The 9,591-nt window shown below is 55.2% G+C and overlaps 1 protein-coding gene across 1 annotated transcript in view; it reads left to right on the forward strand.

Moving 5' to 3' along the window:
- EML1 (EMAP like 1) overlaps positions 1-9,209 on the forward strand; it is a 121,629-nt gene extending 112,420 nt beyond the window's left edge. The window contains exons 17-22 of the mRNA XM_075531969.1: positions 315-403; positions 3,782-3,879; positions 4,059-4,146; positions 4,548-4,643; positions 4,890-5,020; positions 7,784-9,209. Coding sequence (XP_075388084.1) covers positions 315-403; positions 3,782-3,879; positions 4,059-4,146; positions 4,548-4,643; positions 4,890-5,020; positions 7,784-7,909 — 628 coding nt within the window. The 3' untranslated portion in view covers positions 7,910-9,209. The remainder of the gene's footprint in view (positions 1-314; positions 404-3,781; positions 3,880-4,058; positions 4,147-4,547; positions 4,644-4,889; positions 5,021-7,783) is intronic.
- The last annotated feature ends 382 nt before the right edge of the window (positions 9,210-9,591 follow it).

A 9,591-nucleotide genomic window follows, 5' to 3' on the forward strand; every position in this document is an offset into this window, starting at 1 on the left:
TGCTCTGCTTGACTAGAGCCCAGGTACTGTGCATCCTCCCTGCCCAAGGCTTCCTCTCCTTTTAACATGTCAACGACAAGACACACACATACACACACACACACACACACACAGCATGGCCCTCGTGGTCATCAGCCCACACCTCCCCTCTTGGGCAGCGCCTATTTGTAGAACCCCCTGCTGGATGAAAGTCGGGAACCCGCCTGCTCAGTCAGCAGGTGTTCTCCGCAGCCTCGTGACCGCTGCATGGACAGGGGGCGGGGGTCACTTTCCCCGCTCCAGGGCTGATGGTGCCTTGTCTCACATTGAAACAGGTGGTTTGTGTTTGACACGGAAACGAAGGACTTGGTCACCGTCCACACGGATGGGAACGAGCAGCTGTCCGTCATGCGGTACTCACCAGGTGGGGTCCCGCACCCTTCGCCCTGATTCCAACAGAGTCCCGGAATTGGGGGCAGATGCTTCGGGGAAGAAGGAAGTGTCCCGCGTCTTTTCGGTGTGGGACTTGACCGGTGCCCACGCATCCTCGTGCGGTTAAGGGTTCTCCACATCGCTGACCTGCCCAGTGCCCCTGTGCCCTTTAAAGGAATGTCACTGTGGACATGTTCAGACACAGACCGAATGAGGCAGTGGCCTGGAAATCCCCGGGTGCCCAGCACCCAGCCTCTGTAGCCACCCACTCTTACCAGCCCTATTGGTCCCCAGATGTACCACTTCTTCTCGGGCTGGCCCGTGTCACTGGGCCTGTGACAGCTCGGAGCTGCCCTCCGTGATGAAGTAGACCTTCCTGGGGGGCTTTTCTATGAGCATCATAGAAACAGGGTGCCAGGCCTTTTTCACACAGAGCCCGTCGGGGTGCTCAAGCCTCCCACCTGTGAGTGGGCAGCCCAGCGGTTTACCCGCTGCACCCCCAGATCCCTAGGGGACAGCACTCTGGCTTCCGGCTGAAGGGTGAAGGCTTTGCTCCTTGGCAGCTTTATCGAAGTGTCCTGGAGGGCCTTCCTCTTCCTCACTGGCCCTCAACGAGATGGACAGCTAAAAAGAGAAGGCTCTTGAGGAGTCGGATGGACAGGAAGGCCTGTGGGAATGGCGCAGGACCGGGCAGTGTGCATGGGGTCGCTATGGGTCAGAACCGACTTATGGCCCCGAGCTTTAAAGGTGGGCTTTAATGGATTGCCAGTGGCATTCCCAACAGCCAGTGCAGGAAGCACTCACAGGCCCCACCATGCTGGTCTTTTGATCTGCTGACCGCCACTTCCATGAGCATTGACTGGATCTAAGCAAGACACAACCCTTGACAACTTCGCCCTTTTCTCCATTTATCCCGGTGCTACCGATTTCGTCCAGTGGTGAGGATTTGAGTCTTCTTGACATTGAGTTGTCATCCATCCAGAAGGCTGCAGTCCTTGGCCTTCATCAGCAGGTGCTTCAAGTCCTCCTCACTTTCAGCAAGCAAGGATGTGTCATCTGCACATCCAAGGTTGTTAATAAGCCTTCCTGATGCCACATTCTTTGTATAATCCAGCCTCTCTGATGATTTACTCAGCATCCATGTCGAGTAAGCGTGGTGAGAGGCTGCAACGCTAAGTCACACCTCTCCTGATTTTAAGCCATGCAGTGTGCCCTTGTTCTGTCCATGTACAGGTTCCACACGAGTACATTGTCGTGTTCTGGGATTCCCATTCTTCTCAAGGCTATCCATAGTTTGTTAATGAGCCACTCAGTGGACTGACTTTCTAGAGTCAATAAAACACAAGTGAACCTCTTTCTGGTGTTCTCTGCTTTGAGCCAAGATCCACGTGACGTCAGCACGGATGTCCCGTGTCTCATGTCCTCTTCTGAATCCGGCGCACCTCTCTGGCAGCTCCCTGTCAGTGTCCTGCTGCAGCCAGTGTGGGATGACCTTCTGCAGAACTTTAGTTGCTTGTGACGTCAACGATATTGCTCTGTAGTTGGAGCGTTCTGCTGGCTCACCTTTCTTGGAATAGGTAACCGATGTGGATGTCTTCCAGTCAGTTTGGTCTTTTCCCATATTTTCTGGCCTAGTCACGTGACTGCTTCCAGGCCTTCCACAGCTTGTTGAAGCAGTTCAGTGGGTGTCCCATCAATTCCTGGAGCCCTAACTTTGGCGAATGCTTTCAGTGCAGCTTGAACTTCCTTCAGCACCATTGGTTCTTGCTCATATTTTAAAGAGTGGAAGGTATCACTGCTTCCTAACATGAATGATACTGCCCCCCCTGATGGGGGGAGGCTCTAGAATTATATGGGGGAGATGCTGCAAAAGATTGCAGGGTACACTACAGAAGCTTTTCATTCCCAGGGGTAAATGAGTCCCAAATATACTTGGGAGCCTATGACCTAACCTTAAATCATGAGCGTGGTTAGCAAAATCACAAATGGCCCTGACTCATAAGAGCCCTGGAGGTTCAGGAGTTGGCTGGGAGGAGGTCACCCCATGGGGCTGTTTTTCTAACGTGTGTTTCCCACAAGCTGCTGCCCACTGTGGGTCTTCCCCCAGCCCTCCCCACTCCGTCGTGGAAGTCAGACTCGGGAGTCGGCCTTTCCGGGGTGTGGACAGCTTCTGGAAAACCCTCTAGCATTGGCCAGCTCCCTCCCCTCCTTAGCACCTCACTTCCCTCTCCAGGAAGTGGGGGTGAACTTATCTGCCGAGCACATCGATTCAGGGAGAGAGAGGGCAGCACCCAGTGTGCATCAGAACCACCCTCGTCAGTCACTTCAGTCGTAATCGCAGTTCCCAGTAAGGACTTGCCATGAGCATCGCTAGAGGAGTTGAGGGTGGGGTGTGTGGAGTGTCACATGGCACCCTGGCATTCCCCAGAGCACAGGTGCCCAGACTTATTTGGACTGCAGCCCCCTTTAAACAAGAAAAGATCCCCTTTTTCCCCAGCAATTAAAAACTTCTGTAGCCCATGATCCAGGGTAAAGTGCAGGTATCTGTTCCTATGGCCCAGCATTGCTCTCCAGGGGGTGCTATCAGCCACTCGGGGAAATACTGCCCTGGAACTGCCTGTAGCCGACGGGGTCTGTCCGTGTTAGAATCCTTGGACCAGCTGTGGACAGGCCGACCCTCCAGTCAGCACCCCTGTTCTAACTGGCCTGGCCAAGAGGTCCTACAGTGCGTCTCCTGGGGGAGGGAAAGCGGAGCTGGGTTGGGGAGGGCAGCCGGGGCACCTCTCTGCCTCCTCGAGGCCTGGGTGAGTGCTGTCTAGGGAGCTCAGTTTCCATGGGGCTTCCTGTGTCGCTCCTTATGAGCAGAGGAACAAGCATCGAGCCAGTGCCAAGACCCCACCCCACTGCTCTGCCTTTGGTCCAGGGCCCCCAGGATTCAGGTGGCCCCTGTGGGAGCACCATCTAGACCTGCCCCTCTGGTGATGCCGTTGGCAGGTTCTGTCCCCAGGTCTGTTTCTGGTTGTGCCAAGCAGCTCTTGTCAGTCCAGGCGTCCAGGCCTGGGTCCTGAGACCTGAGCCCAGGGGAGGGGAGCTGGGTCAGGGTCAGGTAGGGTGGTGGTGGGGTCCAGCCTGGACCCCGAGCCGGTGGGGCCTGCTGGGCAGGGCCTTATTGAGCCAGTCTGGACGGTGTCTATCCTCCAGCGACGGCTACAGAGTGTGGAGGGCTCTCCACTTGTGGATGTGGTGGTGGTTTTCTCCGAAGCCATTATATGATGGGACCAGCCCCCGCCCCCCCAAAGCCCACCACCCCCATAGCTGACAGGGCGTTGCCGTCTCTGGTCACAGACTGAGAGCCTCTGTCCTTTCCCAGACGGGAACTTCCTGGCGATCGGCTCACACGACAACTGCATCTACATCTACGGGGTCAGCGACCTGGGGAGGAAACACACGCGCATCGGCAAGTGCTCGGTAAGTGCCCACCCGCCCCCTGGATGGGGGCACTCACTGCCTGCCAGGGTGCATGCAGTGTGTGGAAGGGGTGCCCGCTGGCAGTCCGGGTACATGAGCGGGGGTCTAGAAGGGGGCGTCCACTGGCCACCTGGGTACAGCGGTGTCTGGAAGTCCCCACCGTGGTGTCCCCTCCCCAGGGTCATTCCAGCTTCATCACGCACTTGGACTGGTCAGTGAACTCTCAGTTCCTGGTGTCAAACTCAGGAGACTACGAAATCCTCTACTGTGAGTAGCGACCTGGAGGTTGTTGGGGCTCAGGATCGAAAACCGTGCCTCGGTCCGGGTGGGCTCCAGGGCACAAGTCCCTCAGGCTCCTGGGAAGGAGAGAGGACAGGAGGAGGCAAGGTCTACCCTAAAATCCTGGTGCACGATTGTCCCCCAGCTTCCTCCCAAGGCAGAAGGAGATGGAGGGGGACTGCTTGAAGGCACCCCAAGGCTTGCCCTTAGTGCCGGGCAAGCTGTCGCAGTGAGCAGGCCCCATGGCTGGGCTCTTCGAAAGGCCCCTCTGGAAGGCTCTGCAGCCGATGGGGCAGCTCTGCAGGCTCAGCCCGTGGCGGGGGATGTGGAGGGAGCGTGCTCTCCCCGCTGTGGCCCAGTCGTCAGCAGACCCGTGCTTGCTTTTCCAGGGGTTCCTTCTGCGTGTAAGCAGGTCGTCAGCGTGGAGACGACAAGAGACATTGAGTGGGCGACATACACCTGCACTTTGGGGTTCTCCGTCTTCGGTACGTTTTCTGCAGGCGCCAAGACAGACCAGCTTTAGAGTATCCCTCCATTTGCTCTGGAACTTTCCAGCTGTCAGTCTGGCCAAGGGCTCTGCCCTGCAGGAACCCCGAGCCCCCAGGGTCACAGGACCCCTATTGGCGCCTCTGCTCCTGGGAGGGGTGTGGAGAGCCATAGTGGCCCACCTGCGGCCCTCTCTTCTCCGGGAAATGGGGGGGGGAGCCTGCTCACTGCCGTCTCTGCTGCAGGTGTGTGGCCAGAAGGTTCCGATGGCACGGACATCAACGCCGTGTGCCGGGCCCACGAGAAGAGGCTGCTGTCCACCGGAGACGACTTCGGCAAAGTGCACCTCTTCACCTACCCTTGCTCCCAGTTCAGGGTAAGCTTCCTGCCCACAGCTTGCCCATCGACCGCGGGCTGAGCAGAAGCAAAGCCATGCACACCAGCCACCACCCCTGATGCAATCCCGGCACCTTGCCAGCCTTGCTCCCCCTCCACTGTCAGCTCAAGGGCCTGCTCCCTCTGTCCCTTCCTCGTCCTTTCTGAACTTGACCCTCAGCCAGCCTCCGGCCAGCCCCTCCTGAGGCACAGAGGCTGTGCCCAGTCGACAGGACCAAGCAGAAGAGCTGACCACTGGTTGTTTAAGATAATGTTTTATTGTGTGTCCAGAGAGCCGTCGGCACAGCCAAGTTAGGTGCCCAGGTGGCAAGAGATGTTATAGTCTACACTGGTTACAGTTTACACAGCGGGCCTCCACTCCAGTTGTTCCCATTCCTGTACTGTAGTGCCCTGTCTCCCGGCCCACCCACCCACCACCTCCATGCCCCCACCTGTCATCTCTGCTTTGGGGAGATTCTTGCCCATGGGGTCTCAGATAGATGATTTTTTAAAACTATACATTCTGAGTTTTTTTAATTTTTTAAAACTCATACTCTGTTTCTCTTTTCCAGCAATTTTCACTTGTGCTGTTCACTGACCTTTGGTCACAGTCACACATAGTGACATTTCTTGGTTTTCAGTTTTGTCTCGTCCCGCCCACTGAGTGGAGGTTTGCAGAACAAATCCATTCTCCGTTCCATAGTCCAGACGCGTTCTGTGCCTTCCCCCAGGGACACCGCCCTCCCAGGAGGGTGTCTCTCTCTATGATCCAGTCTGTTAGGGCGCTGACAGGTGGCCTCGGAGTGGTTTGTGTGTACGGTTTCTCAGGTCTGTGGACAGTTGCTCTGGGAGGCCGCGGTGAAGTCGGGGCGTGGTCAGAACTTGATCCTGGTTGGCTTTGCCCTCCATGGCGTCTGGGTCCCCCTCACTGCCCTGGTCAGGGGCACTGCTGAGTCCGTCTGCAGCTTCCGCTCCTCTGCATTGTTCGGGAGAGTTGCTAGCCTAGTCTAGTTCTTACGGAACGTTGTTCGAGGACAGCAGCTCACGAGCCGCATGCCGCTCTTTGGGAATGTACACGTGGCCCAGAAGGAAAACTGAAAATCAAAATTAAATGACCATAGTTTCACCTGTAAAAGTCTTCATTTAAAAAATATCATTTTACTGGGGGCTTATACAACTCTTATCACAATCCATCCATCCATGTGTCAAGCACAGTTATACATTTGTTGCCATCATCATTCTCAATACATTTGCTTTCTACCTGAGCCCTTGGTATCAGCTCCTCATTTTACCCCTCCCTCCCCGTGCCCCTCCTTCCTCAGGAACCCTTGATAATTTATAAATTATTATTATTTTGTCATGTCTTACACTGTCTGACATTTCCCTTCACCCATTTTTCTGTTGTCTGTCCCCCAGGGAGGAGGTTATATGTAGATCCTTATAATCGGTTCCCCCTTTCTAGCCCACCTTCCCTCCACCCTCCCAGTATCACCACTCTCACCACTGGTCCTGAGGGGTTCATCTGTCCTGGATTCCCTATGTTTCCATCTCTGATCTGTACCAGTGTACATCCTCTGGTCTAGCCAGATTTGTAAGGTAGAAGTGGGATCATGATCGTGGGCAGGGGAGGGAGGAAGCATTAAAGAAGTAGAGGGAAGTTGTATGTTTCATCATTGCTACACTGCACCCTGACTGGCTCGTCTCCTCCCTAGACCCTTCTGTGAGGGGATGTCCAGTTGCCTACAGATGGGCTTGGGGTCTCCAATCTGCATTCCCCCTCACTCACAATGATAGGATTTTTTGTTCTTTGATGCCTGGTACCTCTTCCCGTCAACACCTCATGATCACACAGGCTGGTGTGTTTCTTCCACATGGGCTTTGCTAATTCTCAGCTAGATGGCCGCTTGTTTACCTTCAAGCCTTTAAGACCCCAGATGCTGTATCTTTTGATAGCTGGACATCATCAGCTTTCTTCACCACATTTGCTTATGTAATTGTAATCAGTGATTGTGTTGTGAAAGTGAGCATCATGGAATGCCAGTTTAATAGAACCAAGTGTTCTTGCATTGAGGGAGTACTTGAGTGGAGGCCAATGTCCATTTGCTACCTTAATACTAAACCTATAAATATATGTACGTAGATCTATTTCCCCATCATCATATATAAATATAGTTGTACATGCCTGTATTTAGACCTCTATAAATGCCCTTTGCCTCCTAGTTCTTTCCTCTGTTTCCTTTTGTTCCTCTATTTCCTCTTGTCCCACTATCATGTTCAGCCTTCATTTGGGTTTCAGTAATTCCTCTGAGTTACATTGCCCTTGATCAAGCCCTACCAGGCCTCTTACACACTCCTCACCACCGATTTTGGATCACTTGTTCCCTTGTCCCTGGGTTTGTTAACACCACTTTCTTTCCCCCACCTCCCCCTCTCCCATGTCCTCCCAGAACCGTCGGTCCCATTGTTTTCTCCTCCAGATTGTTTATCCCGCCTATCTTATCTTCATTTTTTAAAAAAACATGTAAAATTCTTAAAGGCTACTGTTCAGATGATGGTGATTTCATCTGTAAAAAATCTGTAGATGTCTCTGGAATAATTTTTAAATGGTTGTTGAGGGATAATCTGCTGACCCCTGCTCTAGAACCATTGGTAGCCAGGCACGGTCTAGTTTGTATGGAGTGTTTTCCTGTGGTTCTAGAACACGCGGTAGCCCGGCACGGTCTGGTTCGTATGAAACACGTTTCTTTCTGGCGCTCTTTTCCAGGCTCCAAGCCATGTGTATGGCGGGCACAGCAGTCACGTCACCAACGTGGACTTCCTGCACACGGACAGCCACCTCATCTCCACGGGCGGCAAGGACACGAGCATCATGCAGTGGCGGGTCATCTAGCCCCCAACGCAGCATGGGGGCCAGAGGCCCCGGGCCCCCGCCCACCCCGCCCCTGCAGACAAGACTCCCACTACACTTGGTCACTGTGATACCTGTCCTGTTATCCAGAGTCTCCCAAACCTCAGGAAAAGGTGCCCTCGGACAGCTCCCTTCGCCTGGAGAATGGCGGGCGTTGCCTCTGCTACACGTCCGGGACAGTACCGGGGGGCCCTCAACAAAGACGCCCAGGTTTACGTTACACCCACAGAGCAGGCTGCCGGCACAGGCCCGGTCACTTTTCTATGAACTCCACAATGGTCACAGAATGCCTTCTAAAACCGTGTGTATCGTCTCTGCGGGTGCCCGCCTGGCGTGCTGAGTGGGATATGAGGACAGGATGAGGTTCCGAATCGCTGGTGGTGAGCTGGTTGAGCAAGACGAGAGAAACCAGTCAGCACAGCTGAGTCGGGGGACACACAGCCAGGGGTTCTAGGCTCTCACTTCCAAGGTCTCACTAAATCTTGGAGGAGGGGAGGGGAGCTTAATGAGGAAGTGGGGTATAGAGGGGTGGGTGCCAGCATCCTTCTGATCCTCTGCAGACTGACCACTCCCCCTGGGACACCCTGCCTAACCAAGTGTAGCCCCTCCAGGGGAGGGCACGTGGCCGACGTCCTCCACCCCTCACCCCCCCTGCTCCCTGCCCCACAGGCGGTCAAGACACAGAGCCAGCACCGTCCTCCGGGGAGCAGCCGGCCTGGCGCAGTGTTGTGCTTGGACAGGGCTCTAGCGGTTCCATAGAAGCAGGCTAGGCTTTCCTGCCCCCCGCTGACGGACGTTGTGTTTTTGTATTTTAAGACCAAGTGTAGACCAAGTCAGAAAGATGAGTTTGAAGCGCCCTGTGAACCAGCCCGGGAGCTCCCGGCAGAGCCCCAGGAAGTGCCCTCGACGGCTCCTCCCACAGGGAGGCCAGGTTGGCTGGTGGAGTCACCTGTCGTCTGCAGCCTAACTTTGTCACGAAGGCCTTAGGCATGTCGCCCGTGTGACATTGAACCCTGCTGTTTACACTGGGGACTGCCTCTCAGACTCTCAGCAGGAGTAGGTGGGCGGCTTCAAAGCCCAGCCCCAGCTGCATGTCCGGGGCCAGCTGGCCGACAGCCCGGGCCTGCTCTGTAGCCCTGGTCGTGCAGCACGGTGGGCAGGCCAGGAACGGGCATTGGTATGTACCCGTATCACATATATTCGATGATGAAATAAAACCACAGCGGTGGATTTCCTATCGACCACGTTTATGAAAGTATATGAATTAAAATATTTAAAACAAGGCGTGGGCTGCGCCAGGCTCTGTTGCGGGTGCACGTCTGCACGCTTGCTCGCCGTGGGTGGTGCGCTCACTCGGCTTGCATGCGACAAGACACGGATCAAGGCTGCGCCTTCGTTCCGGGTTCTGGCTGACGTGGTTGTGCAGGCGCACAAAGGTACGGGCGCGCACGCAGCAATCTAGGATTAATAGATGCGGGGAGAGCGAGGTGGGGTCGGGGAGAGGTCTGTAGGTGCCACATTGGGGCCTCGTCGTGGCAGAGGAGCGTGTCGGTGGAGACGCCTGTTCTGCCCACAGTCACTGCGTTCTGGGTGGAACTCCAGACCGACCACAGGGATCCGCTTCCTGGAGTTTAGAGCTCTCCCACCAACCCTGGAAGAGCACC

This window comes from Tenrec ecaudatus, chromosome 14 (genome assembly GCF_050624435.1).
Source record: "Tenrec ecaudatus isolate mTenEca1 chromosome 14, mTenEca1.hap1, whole genome shotgun sequence".
NCBI lineage: Eukaryota > Metazoa > Chordata > Mammalia > Afrosoricida > Tenrecidae > Tenrec > Tenrec ecaudatus.